Here is a 19,783-nt window from a genome sequence, read left to right as displayed (position 1 = left end):
CATGTCAATTTTGAAAGAAGGATTTTCATTTATATTTATGATAAACTGAGCTTTAATTTGAAGGATGGTTCAGATGTTTTAAAATTTACGAAGTTGCAAATCCATGTACATGGCCAATTAAGGTTTATCGCCACCACAGATTAACTATCTTTGGATAAAAATTTCAGAGCCTGTTTGTATCTAGGCTGTTCACCTCAATGTATTATGTCAAGATTGGTATGAAATAGTTAAAGGGAAGCATATTTCAAGATAAAAGTTAGTTACCCAAGATGAAATGGAAACACACTGTAGGGATATCCTAAGCAACAAAACCTCTCCCTTATGTAACACCTGGAATTTTGCGGAAAGCTAATTCAACACGAAGATAATTTCCAAAACCCGGCCAAGTGGATGGGAAGCAAAGGGTGAAATGCACAGCTCAGTGAAGCACCCAATCTTACAACCTTGCAAGTCAGGCCAAACTCCACAAGGAAAATGCAGGCCCTGAATTTTAAAAAGAATTCAATTAGCATCCCCAGTATTTCCATAATCAACAGCTGAATGCTAATTAAGAGCCCAGCATCAAGCAGCAATGGAATCCCAGTGCAATAAGCAACAACACAACAGCGCAAATGCTACCTTCAGCTTGCATGCATAAATAAACAGAATTAATAACTATCCAAGCATGGAAGGGTGACTTAATGTGTTTCGATTAGGCGCAGTCCAGCCTGGGGCCTTTGTGTTATATTTAAATGTGCTCATCATGTTTAATTAAAAACCTAATAATCTAGGGTTTGGGGTCTGTTTGTTTTTTTTTTAAAGTTCTGATCTGTACCTTCCTTCTCTTTCTCTTCTCAAGTTCTACTGATCTGGATGGCCTCCTGAAAAGGAACAATATTTTTAGCATAATGTAAGTGAAACTGGTTACGCATCAGGGTCACTCTCCAGTGCAGCAAGCAGCAAGCCATTTGCTTTGGCTCCATCTTCGCCCATACCATGGTGTTCAATAAGCTTCATGAATTAAAGCAAAAATGCTCCTCTGATCTGACCTGGTTTATTTAGCCTGAAACGCCGTCATGAGCTAGCTACCAAGGTGTTTCTCACAGTCTCTCCTCTAAAACAGAGTTCATTTGTCACTATCTGGCCTAGAATTTGACAGAAATTGGCACAAATCTGGCTTCAGTCCAACAGAATTTAAAGTATCTCAGCCCCAAGGCAACTTCAATAAGAAATACCATATCTGTAAACACACAAAGTGTCCAAGGAATTACTGAGAGAAAAGTGTGAAATGAAAGGCCTCCTATTGTATAATTCTGAGGCCTAAGATGTCAAGGATTAATGATTATCTGAAAGACCTGGGAAGAAGAGGTCGGGTGATATTATTAATCATAATTTGGGAACTTTTCCCGAAAGTAAAGCTTTTAAGGTTAGCAATGGATACATATAAAAGTTTTTCTCCTTGATGCTGATGCATAATTATTAACAATTACAAGTTTTAAAATGCCGGCTTGAGGACAATGTCACTTATAGCGAAGAATCTTTAAGAACAGTCATCTTGAATAAAGAGTTGTCAGTACTCCTCAAAAGCGCCTCGAAGGCAGAGACATCATTCTCACTGTTAGAAAGGCCTCACTCTTAATATGTCTACAAACTAGAAGGACAATCAACTCAGAAATAAAGACCGTGAGGAACAAAACTGGGGATGGCGGCACAAAGGCTACAGGAGGCGGCAAAGGATGAGCAGCAGTAAAGGATGCAGACGGGAGACGCAGCTCAGCAGAGGGAGCGCTCACCAGGGGACGGGCCGGGGAACACGCCAGGCCTCGCAGGCAGCTAGGGTCCGGGTCTGGGTGGGCAAGGGAGGGGCCTGCTCCCAGAGCAGAGGACCCAGGAGGTGCCCAGGCTGTCCGCTGCCAGCACAGCCGGGGGCTCCCACCGGTAGCTGCTCGTTGCACCAACCCTCTCACACGGAGAGCTTGATTCACGTCAGTGCAAAGGAAGGCAAGTTCATCGACACTGGCGTCAGGTCAGATGTTGGGTAGTTGGGTCAGATTCATATACTGGAGGCGATGAAGTTTAAAAATAACTAGAATGTCCAAGTATATAGAACATTGAGAGGGAAAAAAAAGAGGCAGGCTTATGTATTTATTTGAGTTGGGGCCCATTTATTTTGCTTATTCTTGTGATTCCTGGGGTGAGAAAATGTGGGGAACTCAGCAGAAGGGGCCACACGCACAGAGCAGGTGTTTACTCACAGCCAAAACCAGGCTCAGGTTAAGAGTCGTGTTGGTTTATGTGCCCTGCCGCCACATACAATGATTCAAAGAAGTGATCTGGACACATTCATCTGGAGCTTCCCTCAGCCTATCAATTATTCAGTCACTCTCTCTCATTCACTTTTGAGGTTTTAGAAAGTGAAGCTTAACTTCCTATGAATAAGGGAACCGTTTGATCCTTAGGCTCTGCAAGGGCTGGATGACTGCCAAAACATTTCTCAAAACTTACACTAAAACAAGAAGCAAACACGATGAAAATGAGCCCAGACTGACAAGGACTTATGCAGTTAAAGACCGTTATCCGGGACTCGGAGTGGGCAGCGCTCTGGAGTCGTGGTTCATTTTTCAGAATTAAGCTGGGCTTTTCCCCACGTGTCAGATCCCGCCCCCCTTCATCCTACTGTCTGCGAAAAGTCCCAAAGAGGCAGCAGTGGGGACATGGCCCACACTGTTCCTGATATAAACAAGTGCTGCCAGAGAAGGAAGCCAGATTTCTTTCAAGCAGGAAGAGCTTTCTTTTAAGCTGGAATCTGAAAATTCCAGAGGGAATGAAAGGTCAAGGGAGGAATGAACGGAGGGGGAGAGAGTCATGGCTAGCGAGGAGCTGGAGAGGCAACAGTGAAAGGGGAGGGACGACGGGGGCGGAAGAAGAGGAGCGATCAGAAGGAGCCGCAGGCCACGTGGAGGAGCGTGGGTCCGAGAAGCAGCCATCACGGCTCGTCAGTCCTGACCAGGACCTAGGACGGGCCACACGGGCCACGTTCGTCCCATCCCCTTGTGTCTGTCTTCCACAAAGGCTTGTGGTAGAATTAAACATTTTTATCCATCAACTCTCTTATCTCCTTCCCACATAAATAGGTCTACAGTGGAAAACAACATCCATACGACTTTTTTTAAAAGTTGAAGTACAGCTGATTTACAATGTTGTGTTAATTTCTGCTATACAGCAAAGTGATTCGGTTATACATATACAAATATTTTTTTCATATTCTTTTCCATTATGATTTATTACAGGATACTGAACATAGTTCCCTGTGCTACACAGCAGGGCCTTGTTGTTTATCTATTTTATATATAGTAGTTTATATCTATTAATCCCCAAATCCTAATTAATCCCTCCCCCACCCCCTTTCCCCTTTGGTAAGCATAAGTTTGTTTTCTATGTCTGTTTCTGTTCTGTAAATAAGTTCATTTGTGTCATATTTTAGATTCCACATATAAGCAATATCGTATGGTATTTGTCTTTCTCTTTCTGACTTACTTCACTTAGAATGATAATCACTAGGCCCATCCACGGTCCTGCAAATGGCATTATTTCATTCTTTTTTTTATAGCTGAGTAATATTTCATGTTATACACACACACACACCACATCTTCTTTACCCATTCATCTGTCAACGGACATTTAGGGTGCTTCCATGTCTTGGCTATCGTAAACAGTGCTGCTACGAACACTGGGGTGCACGTATCTTTTCAAATTAAGAGTTTTCTCTAGATACATGTCCAGGAGTGGGACTGCTGGATCATATGGCAACTCTATTTTTAGTTTTTTAATATATGACTTTTCACAACAACTGAGTTTAACATTTTCACTTCGGCCACTATCTGAATAACAAATATTTAAGATGCTTCCATCTCTCTACTAATCATGTAAAGTTTTAACATTTTAAATTTCAAAACAGCAACATCAGCTTCATCATCAGTCTCATGCCGTGAGGAGTCCAAAGGGACTGCTGAAAAGGCGCTCTATTACTGAGCCTTCAAGGGCCACTTCAGTCCCTCCCTGCTGCCTCCCAGTTCTCTCCCCATTCCATTCCTCTCAGCCCCCAGCCACCCTCATCCGTAGCCATTCCATGAACACACTCCCTTGGCCCTCCACTCAGCAGACATCCAGGATCTCAGCACTTCTCACCACCACTGCTGCTGTGCCACTCCATCAGCAGTCTCGGGCCTGGACTCTCACGACAGCCCCCAAAGCCCACGCTTGAATCAGCAGCCGGAGGCCCATCGGCAGATCGAGTTCCTCTGCCCAGAAGCTGCTCGTGCAGAGCAAACAGCAAGGCCCTGAACGCGGGTCCACAGGCCACCCTGACATGCCCCCCACCTCTCCTACCGTCCTCCCCTCAGATACACTCCTGCCTATTTCTCGAACATGCCAGGCGTGCTTTCACCTTAGGGCCCCCGATAGCCAAAAGGCTCGCCTCCTCGCTTCTCTAAGGTCTCTGCTCAGATGGTACTCACCAGGCGTTTCCCAAGCCTCCTTACAAAAGACAGCCCCCTACCCAGTTCATCCCCATCCTCGCTGCCCTACTGTTTTCCTCAGGCCACGTCTCACCCCTTGACATACACTGATTTACAGATGGTTTCCCCTCGTGAGGTGGGGCCTTGTGTTCCCCTTGATGGCTCCTAACACAGCACCTGGCACATAATAAGCCTTTGATAGATACTGCTGGAAAAATGAAAGAGCAGGATCAGGAAAGCCATACAGTTTCTAAACAGTCTTCCTTAGCGTAGTTTTACATACAGGCAAGGAATTTACAATCAATCGCTATGTGTATCAGTGCCAGCCCTCATCTTAATCTCGTTCAACCTAAATGGCAAATGTCAAGCGGTGACATTCCTATTGAAGACTCTATTTGCAAAAGCACAGGAAATCTCTCAGTCTTTTATAGCAATTCCTTTCCAAAGTCACGAGATGGGGGATGTAGCTTCATGAGAACTCTTTCTGCTGGGATAAAATCCATGGGTTTGAAAACTCTGTATCTGTGGATACATTTCTATCTCCCCACCTTCTTTAATGGGCCATACGGACAGGATGAATATGAAAGATCCACGCTTCCTGCCCTTGACTACTGCCCTTCAGCAGGTTAGGGACCCTGCCAGCCTACACAATAAAAACGGATAGCAGCCCTACTCTAGGTTGGGTACCAACTGGTTTTAAAATGATTGTGTCTTAATACCGGGAGGTATCAAAAGCTAGCTTGCACCCAAAACAAACCAACCAACCCAAACTAATTTTTTTAAAGAGCAACTATTAATTTTTTTCCCTCTTTCCATGACACCCGGGAAAATCTTTCCCATTATCTACAGAACCAATGCTTACTAAAATCAAGTCTTTCCATACAGTTATGAGGCTTCAAGGCTCCCTCCCTTGACTGACAGATGCCATGGACAGCCTGCATCCACGACTGGACCTTGGGAGAACAGCGACAGGCAAGCCCCCGACGCCCCAGACCCGAGACAGACCCCGCCCCCTGCCCCCCACCCCCGCACGGCCCCGCCAAGACCTGAGGCAAAGCATCCCTCACCCACCACCCCCGCAAGCTCACCACTTCGTCCTCGGTCCAGCTCTTCTCAATCAGCTTGGGCACAGGCTTCTTTACCAGGCGCTGCAGGGCTTTGCCAGCATCATAACCACTTTCATGGAGCTAAAACAATAACAACAATTTTAGTTTGCTAACTGCACCAAATAACAGAACTGAGAGCAAATCAGTAAAGGGGGGGGGGGGGGACCCTGCATTTACTCTAACAGAAGAGTCATGAGACGAGCATACAAGACTCAGAGCCATTTTAGCCAGCATGATAATTCATTCTTATCCAACCACCCCCACCCCCCGCCAAATTCAGCTGTTCTGCGAAAGGGAAACAGGTAAGGCAGAGAACATTCTGGCAGTAATAGAAACAGGATTAAGAGTAACAGTGACATTTATTGAACATCTGGCCTGGGCTATTGCTAAGTACATTCCATGAACTCATTACCATTCTTAATCCTATGAGGAAGGTCTTCTCTCACTTAATCTTATGGGGTAGGAACTATCGTCACCCATTTTGCTTATGAGGAGACTGAGGCATGGAAAGGTCAAGTAAAGGTGCTCACCATACTAAGCCAGTAGGTGGTGGAGCTAGACTCAAACCCAGCCAACGTGACCTCTACTCTTGTCCCATTTTCCCCAAAGTGACCTAAAGACATGCTAGATCATGTTCTATCCCATTCGCATTTCTTGTCTTTCAACTGTAGTAATTTCGCTAAGAAAAATTTCAAGTACCTAAATATAAAAGCTTTAAATCTAATTATGTAACATCATACTAACTTTTCAGTACATACACATGAAGATGCTGGTTTATCTACGTGGTCCTTTTAGGATCAGACTTCTCTCTGGTCAAAGCTACTGAACTTTTTTTCCACTCTATATCCTTTTCAGCGCTGGGCAGTGCCTGGCACCCCTGAACCCTCTCTATCTTGCAAAGATATGCCTGCCTTGGCTCCTGTGACCCTCTCCACTTCTGGTTCCTAAGTCTCAACTTGCAGACAATGAAGAGAAGTAGCAGGTAGAAAATTCCACTTGCTCAGTCGACCTCTCCAAACTATGGCTGTCCCTCCAAATTTCTCACTGGAAATCTGCCATTCCTTTACAAATCTCTTTCTCTGACACAAGCATCTGTTTTGGCTAAGACCTGTATCTCCAGTACCTAACACAGTCTGTAGCATAAGGTGATACACAGAAATACTTCTTAAGTTAATAAAGGCCTTCAACTATTGTCCTTAGGTAGACTCAACCCAAATCTAAATCTCAGTGCCTTCAAATTCATTAAGCCTGATGGTGGCTGAGTACCTATTATGTTCCAGGCCACACAGCAGACCCTGGGGATACAGCAGCGAACAAAAATGCCCTCATGCAATGGACATTCTGATCTTTTCACCAGTGCTTCAATCCCTTATTTGAACAATTCACCAGCTTTTGCTGAATCCCCAGTACAAATACAGTACAAACCTTATGAACTGGTAAGTCACAGTTTTTATTTCCAGAAACTCACACACTAGTGGAGATGTGCTGTGGGGATACAACACATACAAGATAAAAAGTTCGAGCAGGTCATAGCAACTACTGCCACCTAGGCGTAGGCCAGGAGCCGCAGACTCAGCCGAAGGAGAGAGCCCTGTGTTCCCCTCCGTAACAGAAGACTTTCAAGGAGAACCTACCGACTGCCTTCCTGGCAACTGCTGTAGCCCCAGCGCTGGGCATATAGTAAGGCTGTGATAAATATCTGTTTGTTTGTATGGATGGATGGATGAATAAACAAATAAATAAAAGTCTGAGACATACACATCAAGTCTCTCTTCTAACCGTTTAACTGCTATTGGAAGGGATTATCACAAATACCCATTTTCATTGCTCGTTCAGCAAAACAAAAAGTTATTAAAAATTAAAATTTCCCGAGTTAGTCTCCCACTTTACAGGACCCCAGTTTAAGTCCAGACTATCCAAGGAAGTACAAGCTACAAGTTAATTATTAAGTCAACTACCTTAAAACAAAATGAAACACCTATAACAATGATCAATGCTGAATCCTGCTTTTGGTGGTGGTAGAGTGTGGGTGTGGGTGAGTGTTATTTGTGTGGGGTATATGTAATGCACATGAATGCTAGATACTAACTTACATATTTTTATGACATTCATCATTAGACTACTTTAAAAATAAAATAGTACATATAAATATTATACTAAATAAACAAAATACTACACTAAAATACTAGAATGTGCAAATGTTTGAAAACCGTCCAATCTGGCCTCCTTTCAGAAGTATATAAAATAAAAATAAAGTTAGCATTTCATACTTCGCCTGATACCCAGAACAAGCAGGTATTTGCCAAGTTCTATAATATAATGAGGATCTGTAATGAGAGCTTAACAGCACGGATCAGAACTGAATAAAAGGAAAAATTATACGGCTATTTAATTTTTTTAAAAAGCACACGTTAGTGACACTTTGAAATCAATTCAAGTTGATCAAATCATAAATTCTTAATAAAAAGCTCATGGCAAATTAACAACATTTTATAAGAGGTCATTATAGTAAATGGGGTAATTATAAGGAGAGTGATGAAAAACTATGGACTTTGGAGCCAGATTATCTGGATTTGAATTCTAGCTCTACTACTTACTAGGTGTGCGACCTTGGGCAAATTACTTATCCTCTTTGGTCCTCAATTTTGTCATCTTTTAAAATGAGTATAGTAATAACATCCACCTCTTAGGGCTATTGTGAGGACAACATTAGAAAATACATGTAGGGACTTCCCTGATGGTGCAGTGGTTAAGAATCCGCCTGCCAGTGCAGTGAACATGGGTTCGAGTCCTGGTCCGGGAAGATCCCACATGCCACGGAGCAACGAAGCCCGTGCGCCACAACTACTGAGCCTGCGCTCCAGAGCCCGCGAGCCACAACTACTAAAGCCTGTACACCTAGACCCTGTGCTCCGCAACAAGAGAAGCCACTGCAATGAGAAGCCCACGCACCACAAGGAAGAGTAGCCCCCGCTCGCCGCAACTAGAGAAAACCCGTGCACAGCAGCGAAGACCCAATGCAGCCAAAAATAAATAAATTAATTAATTAATTAAAAAAAAATACATGTAAAATTGCTTAGAACGGTACCTGGCACATAGTATGCTAAATGACTGTTAGCTATTTATTTTTAAAAGAGAAGAAAAATGAAGGAAGCAGTCTCTACTCAATTTTCATTAATTTTCTAGAGAGGAGCCTTTTCAGAGACAGAAAAATAAATTGTGAAACTATAAACAAAACCACTTACGTTTCACATAATTACTCACGTTAATAATTAATGAAATTTGATTAAAACTCTGGTACAGGACACAGAAAAAAAAATTTAAATCTTATATGGCTGATAACAGGAAATTACTCACAAGAACATAAGGCTCATTCCAAAAGTGAACAAGTGAATGAAGTTAAGTCATTAATCCCTATGACATTCCTGCCTTTTGGTGAACCAAGGAGAGCTTTAAATGAACCGGAAGAAATGTTCTGAGTGACTTGCTGAACTTGTGGTCGTTTGGTTTACTGGAGAGGCTAGCTCCTGCTTGCACGATGCCCCCAGTCAAATTTCTAGTGAGGTGCTTAGTAGAGAAAGATGTTTCCCCAAAACATATCCCAGCATTCACGCTTCCTTTACAAACCTTTATTTCAGATCATACTTTCCCCTGAGAAAGCTGCTGCGATGTATGGGGCAACCTAAAGAATGGGTAATTCCCTCCTCTCATTTGATCCACTGTCAGCCTGTCCTCTTAAAATATTCCTCTTCCTGACCTTTCCGTGCTATGAACTCCATAAATATCCAGAGCGTCTACCTCTCTCACCCCTATACAAAAACACATTTGAAAAGTAAAAGGTGTGGGATTATTTGCCAACAGTGACAAATACTGACTGAACAAACGAAGTTAGGGTGTTACTGTGCTGTTATCGATAATTCATAAAGGCCAGTACAAAGTTCTGCTCTGGCACACCCCCTTCCCAGGAAACCCAAAGGAACCTTTCTAAACAGTTGCCTTCTTAATGGTACAAACACTTACTCCCACTTTCCAGGAATCTTGTCTGAGAAATTCTGAGAGTTTTACATCTTTAAAGAAATACTTCAATCATATTTACTAAAGATATATTTCTAACATATTAATAGTTGTTACAGCCCATATTGCTTCTTTTGTTGATTATCTTTCGAGCACTTTGGGAAAACTACTGTGAGTTCAGGATATCCTTCATTCTTTCCACAAATATTTATTGAGAGCTCGACTGTGCCAGACACTATTCGGGGTGCTAGGGATGAATAGAGCTGGGAGTAACACAGGTAACGTACCTCAGAAACGCTGGCCTGAGAATCACTTTAAAGTACTGTTCTAGTGTGACACAGCTCTCTAAATGGCGCATCCAAACTCTAGGGTCCTAACGGGTTGAGTTGCTGGGTTCCACCTCCTTCCTTAACGTATCATATCACGCACAAGAAAGCACTTCTTAAAAAGGGTTTGTTTTCTAAATGATTAGGTAGATTTTCTTTCTTCAGACTGGGGCCAAAATAATGTTTGAGCTAGAGCTTAACTGATTGTTTCAACTGTATTCCTCATGTCAATTAGAGTTGGTAAGTTTACCAAAATACTGGCTATCTCAAATCTCCAAAAATTGTCATTGAAAATATTCCCCTCTAATACCATGTCAAGCTCTGAAGAATTGGGATAATCTCAACCAGTGAAAAACATGTGCGTTTCAAATTTTAAACACCTGATCACAATCACACAGATACATCAATATAGGAAATTCAGTGCAGACTTCCCAATATTGCTAAGGTAAAAGGTTCTTCATTGTGAATAAGATTTTCTACCATTACCCTAGAGAAGATTTTTCAAAGAAATTGCAATGAAGACCCTCAAATGTCTTACAGCTTCACTTTGTGGTCTTAGAAGAGCAATTAAAGCAAGATAAGTAAACCTTTCTGTCCATTTTGCAGCCAAGCCCGGCTGGAAAAATCTGGGATTAAATGCAATTTTAATGTATAGAGAAATGTACCATTTTGGAGCTACTGGGTAAAGATCACTGCAAAAAGCAGGGACCAAGATATAGCATCTTTACTCAATCAGCTTCCAATCTTCACAAGCTACTGGTAAGAGGAGAACTTAGATCTTACACTATCACCACTACCTGCCAGCCACTAAAGCAGGAAGTCATTCCGCAGAAACCACCGTTTTCAAATTCATCATCACAGGGCCTGTGTGTGCATGTGTGTGCGTGCATGTGTGTGTGTTTAATCTGATGATCAGGGAAGCATGCACTTGTAAATCTGCCGCTTCCACATCACCGAACTGCAAGTCTGCACTTATGCACAAGTAAAAGCCATCTTCCCCTAAACCACAGGTCAGTATGTGGGGGATCTGATAACAAAATGGCGATTTTTCACCAATCCACTAGCCCTTTAAGTGACTCCACCGTGGAACTACCCCTGCTTTGCTGTCTTCCAGCAGCCCGTCACCTGGTTCCCCACACTTACTCCACAGAATCCTCAGGTTGCGCTCTTCCCTTCGATTTTGGTTTGTTCATTGTGAAGGAGTCCAGGGTGGCTCTTCCCCATTAGGTGTCCACCCTCCTCGGCCACGCCTTCTGGTGCCCTGAGAGCCAGTGGGACGTCCCAGCCCGGGAGGCAGGCAGCTCCCACCACATACTCTGCCTTCCTTCCATTCATTCCACAAAGAGTTCCTGAGCAACTCCGAATGCTACACACGGTTCCGCCTAAGTTGGCCCAAGTATACCAGCAGAGTGGACCTGGTTGGGGGGGCCGAGGGGGATGGTTCTGAAAACAACAGCAGCTTCTGTGTAAGAAAACTCCTAGTTTGGTTCTGCTCAACAAAGGAACTGCAGCACTGAATCACACAGAGCCAAAGACGCCGCGCCCTCTGTAACTGGACACAGCTGGCTGTTGCATAAAAATCTCAATGACTCCAAGATTCCAGGTGCTCAGCAGCCCCCTCTGCACGAACCGCTCCACAGTCAAGGCCTTCTGTAGCCTCGAGAACACAGCTCAGAGCCTGCGCCAGGGGACAGATTCCTATTAAGCAGCTTCGTCACAAACCAGCTGAGTTGAGGTTTCCGTCTGTCAAATGGGCCTGACGACACCAGCCCTCAGCTGTGTCAAAGGACCATGAAAAGCCAGAAATGAGACACTGTGACAAGATACCCCGAAATGCCAAACAACCATCAACTGTCCAGCGGTATCATCACGGGGAGTAATGTTTTCGGGACACGGCTCCTACCCGAGACTCTTCAAACACCCGGACGTTCAAGGTGCCCACCGTGCTGGGGACTGTGTAGCCTCAAGTGTCCTGTGACAGCCCCTGACCTCTCTGTGATTAGCAGGAAGAAAGGGTCAGGCCACAAGAAGAAAAACACATTTCTGCAAAATTGCCCAAGTTAAACCTGCTACTCTCACTCAGCCTGACAAATCATCCCCTGCTTATTACTTTCTGTAATTTAATATATATAAGTGCTTTATTGGCAAGCTTCTTGAAAGAATAAATAATACTTAATGACTGCCTACAGTTTAATTAACTCATGATTGAACTTCTCATGCACTGCTATAAACATTAAATTATATCCTTCCTCAAAGCTGCCATGGATGGAATTCTTGTTTCAAGCTTTAACTCTCCTGCCTAAACAATTCTGAAATTTCAGCAAATCTGTACATTGGACAGGGAGGTGAGAGAATCAACCTTAATGCCTGGTTATAAAGTGTGTTATTTTACAGAGCAAGGACGAGGTCTTAATTTAAATAAGATTGAAAATGTGCACATGTCCGAACACCTCATTTATATTACAGCAATCATTAAACATCGCTGGATCTGGGGCAGTCTTATTAGCATAAACTCCACGTATTACCACAAGGTTTCAAGTTTCTACTCAGGCTTTTCATCTGAGCTGCCATTTTCTGTCTGCGTGATGTTGCAAATAAATTTTCCTCTTGGCACGGCTCAGCTGTCAGGCACCTCTGTTCTATAATGAACCCATGAATTACATCTCCTGCTCTGTCATCCCTGGTCTCACACATCAAAATATTGTTCTTCAATTGTAATTTATAACTTAATTTAAATGTCCCTTTTACTGTGACCTTTTTAGATCAAATGGCATTGCATCTGGCAGCTTCTACTACACTAAAGTATCCTTTTGCAATTACAGCCGTTATAGTAACTGTAGAAAAAGCCTACCTGAGTTAGATTGCATTCACGCTAAATATTAAATAATTGCAGTCTATTAAGGATAATATTAGATTTCAAAGTCTTTTGCTCTGCAAAATACACTATTTACAATAAACTGCCAAAATAACTTCGGGGAAAAAAAGTGGAATTAGGAAAAGTTCTTAAAATCCTTCATGTAGTTTTAATTATTTCAATTATTTCTCACTAACATGAGAGAAATCTTACTGAAATCTAAGACACAACTTAAAAATTTTCTCATAATCTGTAATTCACAAATGCCTATATATTTTCCATCACTCCTCCATCACCAATGACCTAGTACCAAGCTCAAAATATGATACACGTATACATTTAAAAACTAGAGTTAAGACTAAAAGCACAATGTTTATTTTTGTTCAGCTACTGTCACTCCAAATAATGCTATTTAAGCACTGGAGAGGATAAATTTCTCTAAATACTCCTATGGGCACATATTTTAGAGATCACGGCAAAGACAGAATTTAACTGCTGAGAGTGAGGGCTGAGGGAAAGATTCAGTTAATTTTCAGAAGGAAATACATTGTCGCTGGACCAACCCTCCCCCTCCAACGCTCTCTGAATAAGTACAATGTTCCAGGAATTATGCCAGCCCCTGGGGTCACAAAGGAGAAGGGAGGGGGGAACCAACATTTCTTGAGTATTGCATGTGCTAGGAACTTACTAGGTCATCATGATTTCATCATCCCTCACACCACTCTTGTGGCAAGAGTACTAAAAACGAGGAAACCAAACTGAGAGGTTCAGTGTCTTGCTCGGGGCCACTTCTCTAGAAAGCAGCACAGCGAGGACGCTAACATAAGCCCCATTCCTAGGAAGTCTGAGACTCAGCCCCTGCCCCAAACACCTACACCGGAGCAGCTTAGAACCAGCCATCTGGTGGGAGCAATGGGCTCGGGGGCTCCTCCAGCCACAGGGAGACAGCAAGCTCAAGGGCTTTTCTTAACCTGGGGCGGGGTGGGTAGGCAGGAGGAGGAAACGAGCAGCTCAGAGAAGAGGAAACACACACACATAAACAAAATAATGAAATAAATGTATGATAAAAACACAAAAGTGTCAGTGACTGGGGTGATATTTGCTCTGCTGAAAAACCAAGATGACTCCACAGAGCAGATGTGAAAAATCAACAGAGTAATATGATTAACCTTGCCTACACTTAATGAAGAGCAACAACCAAATTAAAAACACTACTCTAGGAGCAAGTAAAAGTAGGCAGTATTATGTCTAGATAACACTGCACTTTTAAGCGAGTTTCCCATGGCTGATACAGCATTGTATCATTTCTCATTCACAGTTAATTCCCACACAATATCGTATCCAGAAATGAACAGGTCACCATCTCCCGGCTACAGTGGTTTTGAAGGTATTTTAAACACACAGAACAGGAGCCTCAACCACAAGGCGATGAGAAGGTAAACACCAAATGCTGGCACTTCAGCTGAGGGCAGTGTGTTTTTAAAATACAGAACAAACCAAACTCTGAATGTCTTGGCATTTCTGACCATCTGCCTACTGTCTTTACAAACACAAACACCTGGAAAGGAGAAGCTGAGGAGTTCCTGGGCCAAAGACACAGGTTTGGGAGTTTTGCAGAGGTGAAATCTCAACAGGACAGGGTTCCTGGCTTTGATTCAAACACTTGTTCTGCCACCAGCTGTGTGATAGAGACCAAGTTAAATATTTTTCTAAACCTCAGTTTTCTTGGCTGCAGAAAGGAAGAATACAGAACCTATTTTGAAGGACTGTTTAGGATGAAATAAGGTACGTGGTAATCACTGAGCATGACTCCTGGAGAAGGAAATGTTCCATTAAGGAGAGCTGACTAAAAAGGGATGGGACGGGATGACCGTCACGGGAAACAGCACTGGTGGTAAGGAAAGTGAATCAGCTTTAGAGCGCCCCAGGAATGAACTTTATTCTACAGTACTTACAAGACAGGATGACAGACAGGATTCAGAAGGGAAACAACAGAGAACCTGGTGACTTGCTGGGAATCTCAGGAGCAAGTTACCAGGCTGCACTGGAGGAGCAGCTGCCTGGGCAAAGGAGCCTGGAGGCCCCCGGATTCTTCATCTGGAACAGAGGGGCTGAAGAAGGTCTTTTTTGGAACTTCCCAGTGTTTAACATTTTTTCTCTTTATAGACGTTTCTTAAAGGTGAAATTCTAAAGAACAGTCTTAAAAAACGAATAAATGGAAAGAATATTATACACTCCTTTAGAAAAATAAACAAACAATATAGCCACTGAACAATATAGCCAAACTGCCTGGGCCAAACACTGACTAGCTGCTGCAGAGGCTTCACTTACACCTTAGGGATTAAGGTTGGTGTTAATTTTCAGGCCTCTGTGAAAGCTGCAATAGTTTATGCCACAGGTCTTTAAATGAGATTATGCATAGTTAATCATCTACCCAGTTAACATGTATATAACCTCGCTTCTCAGAAACAAAATCTTTCCTCCTGCTTTTTGTGTGTGAGTCCAGGCACCGGACATAAAGAACGCTAGGCTGCCGTGGGTCTAAGCTGCCAGCCCAGTGTATCTAAAGGGAGGTTGACTCCTTAGGACTCAGCAGACAAATCCACTAATGACAAGATTCAGCTTAATGATACAGAATGAGTGTAACTCTGGCCACAATGAGAAAACTACTGGCAGATTCAGGAATCATAATTATTTGTGAGTTTAGAAAGACCTGTTTCAGCTCACAAGTAGAAACTGTTCAGGGCCACAGTGGAAATTAAAACTCTTTTTTTCACTTACTCCTAGAATCTTCACAGCCTTGAAAACAGAAAAACAATAAGTAAGGCTCTAACCTAGAGGGTGACAGAAAAAACACTGTTCTATCCCTCTCACGTAGGTATTAGCGAACCCATTCATAAATGCTAAACTGAACTAGAAAGCACATGTGAAAGGTCAGCTATGGGGCAATTTTAACCAGATTCCTTCAAACAGTTCATTTTAAAAAAAAAATAAATAAACAAAAACAACCTCAAGATCAGTTGCATCAGTATTAAGGGAAAAACATTCACAGAAAGTGCTTTAATACCTACTCAGTAGAATTTAGGTGCAGAAATGACTGCTTCCAATCCACGGGGCTCAACAACCTTAACCTTGGTGATTTTTGACGAGTAATTTTAAGGCTGTGTAATCTATAGTACACCTATGCTTTTTTGGTTGCAATGATAAAGTAATGGAACAAAGAAAATCAAAGAGGCATACACCAAAGCATGTGAGATTACTGAGTTGGGAACATGTCTGAGTGACTGCTCTTTTATCCAGAAACCTCAGCCAAGAACAAAGCTAGTGACTAAAAAATAAGCAAAAAGGCTCTGGGCAATCACAGTAGTGCCCTCCAGCAATGGCCCTGGAGAACCTCGAAGCCCTCACCCTGAACCTCAGCTGTCTGGCTTCCTCACAGTTCTGGATTTCCCAGTCAAACACCAGGTCTGAAAGAACAAATGAGAGAGACTGTGTGATTTTAACAGAGTAGTGGCACAAGAGAGCCTCACTGTAGAAGACTCCAAAACTTGACAAACTATTGGGTTGGCCAAAAAGTGCCTTTGGTTTCTAAGTACACATAAAAGACACATTTTTCATTTTCACCAAGAACTTTATTGAACAACGTATTCACCCTTCTGTTCCACTACCTTCTGCCATTTTTCAGGCAACTTCATAACTCCATCTTCCCAAGACGTTTTATCTTTTTGAGCAAAGAACTGTTCCAGGTGCCTTTTACAGTCTTCCAGGGAACTGAAATTTTTTGTAAAGACCGGAATAAGTGGAAATCTGAAGGTGCAATGTCCGGTGAATATGGCAGATGAATCAGAACTTCCCAGCCAAGGTGTAACAGTTTTTGCCTGGTCATCAAAGAAAGACAAGGTCTTGTGTTATCCTGATGGAAGATTATGTGTTTTCTGTTGACTAATTCTGGAAGCTTTCATCAAGTGCTGCTTTCAGTTGGTCTAATTGGGAGCAAGACTTGTTGGAATTAATCGTTTGGTTTTCCGGAAGGAGCTCATAATAGAGGACTTCCTTCCAATCCCACCATATACACATCACCTTCTCTGTTTGAAGACCAGCCTTTGGTGTGGTTGGTGGTGGTGGTTCATTTCGCTTGTCCCACAATCTCTTCCGTTCCACATTATTGCACAGTATCCACTTTTCATTGCCCATCACAATTTGTTTTAAAAACAGAACGTTTTCATTACATTTAGGTAGAGAATGGCATGCAGAAATATGGTCAGGAAGGTTTTTCTCCCTTAACGTACGTGGAACCCAAACATCAAAGTGATTAACATAATCAAGCTGGTGCAAATGAAGTTCAACGTTTGATTTTGAGTATGTCGGCTATCTCCCGCGTTGTATAACATTGATTATTCTCAATTAACGTCTCAATTTGATCGCTATCAACTTCAACTGGTCTACCTGACCACGGGGTATCGTCCAGCAAGAAATCTCCAGCACGAAACTTTGCAAAGCACTTCTGACATGTTCGATCAGTCACGGCACCTTCTCCATACACTGCACAAATCATTTTTTGCGTTTGGGTTGCGTTTTTACTTTTCTTGAAATAATAAAGAATAATATGCCAAAAATGTTGCTTTTTTTTTCTTCCATCTTCAATATTAAAATGGCTACACGAAAATTCACCAATTTTGATGTCTTTCTTTAAATGCACACTAATATGACAGCTATCACATACGATCTAACAAAATGGTTTTGAATGAAGTTAAAGACAACTAAGTGCTACTAGAGTCATCTTATGGAAAAAACCAAACGAACCTTTTGGCCAACCCAACATTATGCAAACCAAAGACCTGAAGCTCTCCACAGTTGCACACGATTTTGTGTGATGGCCACCAATAATGATGACTCAGAGGCATCAAGTAAAGGTAGACTTGATTTGAGACACATGAAAACTTACACCTCATTCGTGACATGGGCGGGGGGGGGGGGGGTGCAGAATGGAGGAAAATTAAGAGCCAACCTTCCCAAAAATCCCTGAATAAGTAGTACTCCAAAGTACTTGAGTAATGTGGAATACACGACCCAACCAATACTATGGGCAGGGAGAAGGCGGGCCAACCAACAGACAGGGCAGCAAGAAGGGCAAGGGCGGGCAGTCAGTGTAGTGATTTAAGAAGCCCAGAAAGTGACCGGCTATGGGGGAATAATCCGTCTCCTGGAGAAGAGAGCTGGTCGGGGCAGCGCTGCAGGACAGGAAATGGAACAGATGGCAGAGACTTAAAAGAGCAATAGCTTCAAAGGTAGCCAGGGATGACCCCAGGCCACCTCAGCAATCGGGCCTACAAGCAGCACGAGACCTTGCCCCCGAGCGGCCCTGAGGGGCAGGTGCCCTCCGACTCGACTGGGGCAGGCTGGGTCCATCTAGGGTGGAGCCAAGGAAGAAATACTCAGCAACCTGACAGGTCAGAATAAATGAGTCAATATGGTGGTTATACATGACAATTCTGTTATTTAAATAAATGTTCTTTGTACCAAGAAAGCCAAATACACTATACTTTATGCCAATACAAATATGACAGTATTTTATAAATCAAATGTCCTCAGATGTTACAGAAATATCACAGTCACTACTAGAATATTTTTATACTCTCAATATTATAAAGTCCACAATCTAAATAAATTGTAACTGATAGAAAAGGAAAGGAAGTAAAAATAAACTATTACAAAAAATTAAAAATAAGTACTATAATTTATTTTAGTAACATTTTGTGTAACAGTAAAATCCAACTGTGGCAGGCTAAAAAATGACCAACAGAAGATATCCGCATCAAATCCCTGGAACATGTGATTGTGACCTTATTTGAAAAAAGGGTCTTTACAGACGTGATGGTGATTAAGGTAAGGATTTTAAGATGAGGAGACAATTCTAGATTACCCAGGCGGGCCCTATACCCAGTGACCAGCGTCCTTATGCAAGAGAGGCAGTGGGAAACACGGAACAGAGAAGACACAGACACACAGAGAAGAGATGTCAATGGGAAGACAAGCAGAGGAAGATGTGGCCATAAAGGAGGAGAGCTAGGAGCTACTAAGTGCTGGAAGAGGCAAAGAATGATTCTCCCCCTGTGGAGATGGAGGGAGCATGGCCCCACTGACACGCTGATTTCTAACTTCTGGCCTCCAGAACTAGGAGAGAATAAAATCTGCTGTTTTAAGTCGCCAAGTTTGTGGCAATTTGTTATAGTAGCCACTGGAAACTAATACACCGACCTTCAAACTTTGGGGGTAAAAAAATTTATCTAGGAGGGCTATAAAAAAAAAAGTATTCCGAAGTATACTTCAAACTAGTATAAGAAACACACAGACTAGGACAAGTATAAATTTTAATATTCTACAGTACATTTTAGAAGTTATGTTCATATGTGAGCCTTTTCAAAACTCATGGGCCTACTTTGTTCTAAGATTTAAACACTTACTTAGATTTCAACACTTTCAGCAAATGCTCTCCCATTAGGGTTTTGCAAAGAGCAAGGACTCCATCACGTTTATTACTGAACAAATAAATGAATGAATGATTTTATTAAAGCCTCTTCTTCGATGTAAAAAGGCTAAGGGCTTTTATCCTGACTTGCTAAATACTTATTATGTTAATATTAATGTTTAATATAGATTCACAGATGTTAAAATTCCAACTGATTGATGTTAAGTAGACAGTTTTCAAAACACCATGTAAACCTCAAAATATTTTACCAGTATTTAGCTTGGAAAAAAATCCTATGAGAAAGAAATTTCTTAAATTAGCAAAGGAACTTTCTAACTTTTGCCAAACAAAAGTAAAAGCTGAATCACACTCATCCGTCCCTGCTGAGAGCCTAGGAGGAAGGATGGAGATACACAGCCAGGCTGCAGCATGAAGGGTTTTTAACTTGCTGAATGGCAAATCCCCCAAACTGCAGATTCAATGGATATTTCAAGAGGACTGTTGTAAGGCAGTGGCCT

The 19,783-nt window shown here is 42.3% G+C and overlaps 1 protein-coding gene across 8 annotated transcripts in view; it reads right to left on the bottom strand.

The window, feature by feature from the left end:
• Positions 1–19,783, bottom strand: part of RERE (arginine-glutamic acid dipeptide repeats) — a 419,625-nt gene that overhangs the window by 89,430 nt on the left and 310,412 nt on the right. For all 8 annotated transcript variants that reach the window (XM_082460931.1, XM_082460929.1, XM_082460934.1 and 5 more), the window contains one exon: positions 5,585–5,683. In XM_082460931.1, the coding sequence (XP_082317057.1) occupies positions 5,585–5,683 (99 nt within the window). The remainder of the gene's footprint in view (positions 1–5,584; positions 5,684–19,783) is intronic.

This window comes from Balaenoptera physalus (genome assembly GCF_965194825.1).
Source record: "Balaenoptera physalus genome assembly, chromosome: 1".
NCBI classification, from domain to species: domain Eukaryota; kingdom Metazoa; phylum Chordata; class Mammalia; order Artiodactyla; family Balaenopteridae; genus Balaenoptera; species Balaenoptera physalus.
This window is presented reverse-complemented; position numbering and strand designations above follow the sequence as displayed.